At 63.7% G+C, this 951-nt stretch overlaps 1 protein-coding gene across 1 annotated transcript in view; it reads right to left on the reverse strand.

Annotated features, from left to right (window-relative positions):
• The window catches only part of VOLCADRAFT_101123 (uncharacterized protein), a gene marked incomplete at both ends in the record, with an annotated part of 1,431 nt that continues 480 nt past the window's right edge, over window positions 1-951 (reverse strand). The window contains one exon of the mRNA XM_002959575.1: window positions 1-277. Within this exon, the coding sequence (XP_002959621.1) occupies window positions 1-277 (277 nt within the window). The remainder of the gene's footprint in view (window positions 278-951) is intronic.

Below are 951 nucleotides of genomic sequence, written 5' to 3' on the forward strand. Positions count from 1 at the left end.
CTAGGCAAGCGTGGCAGGGGCGTCATCGTCCTGGACTGTGACGGCGGTGGGCGTGTGGGCGCCGCCTGCGCGTTGTTGGGTCATGGCGTAGAAGGCCGGGCTGGCGGAAGGCGGCCCGTGCAGCACATTGTAGCCTCCCGGCCCCCGGGCCTTGAACTGCGCGATGTAGAAGGCTTCCATCTTGTGGGCCAGAGCAGGATTGGCGGTGGACATGAGGCGTGTGAGGGTGAAGTGATTTCGGAAGGGTTGGTAGCGGCGGGCGTCGTCCTTCATCCGGCTGGGTGGGTTACGGGCATGAGCTTGGAAGCGGCGTTCAGGGTCCCGTGACTGACCGACGTATACCCTGCCGGTCGGTGCGCACGAGATTGTATATAGTCACGTACGGGCGGGGGCACTGGCATGTGGGTCGGCTGGGCTGGTTGCAGGTCGCTTGGCTGGCGTGGTGGTGGCCAGGAGTGATCCCGACGCTCGCGCCTTCTGTGCAGCTTCCAGCACCGTGCGCGCAAAGCCTTGGTCCGCGTTTAGGACAGTGGCGGCGTCCATGCTGTAATCGTATGTTAGCTCTATTGCTGTGTCCGCACGGAGGCTTCCGGCAGCTGCGATCCACAGCTGCATGACCTCCGCGTGTGTGGCCACCGCTCTTTCGGGCATGTCGCCCTCGTGAATCTCGGCCGTGATATTGTACAAGAACGCTACACGGGCATAGAGGGCGGCCGGTGGATGGTTAGTTGGCGGGATGGCGGGCGGAAGTGAAGGCATGCGGGGGCGGGGGTTACAGGAACGGACCATGTGGCCGGGCAGTTGTGTAGCGGGCACAAGGGACGGCAGCTGGCACAAGCGAGCAAAGGGCACCAAGGAAGGACGTCTTACTGCTGGCAGGCTTGCCGCCGTGCTGCGCTGTGAACTCGTCCTTGTACTTTCGGCCCTCGGCCAGGAGCACATTGAACTGTG

Source organism: Volvox carteri (assembly GCF_000143455.1).
Source record: "Volvox carteri f. nagariensis unplaced genomic scaffold VOLCAscaffold_382, whole genome shotgun sequence".
Taxonomy (NCBI): domain Eukaryota; kingdom Viridiplantae; phylum Chlorophyta; class Chlorophyceae; order Chlamydomonadales; family Volvocaceae; genus Volvox; species Volvox carteri.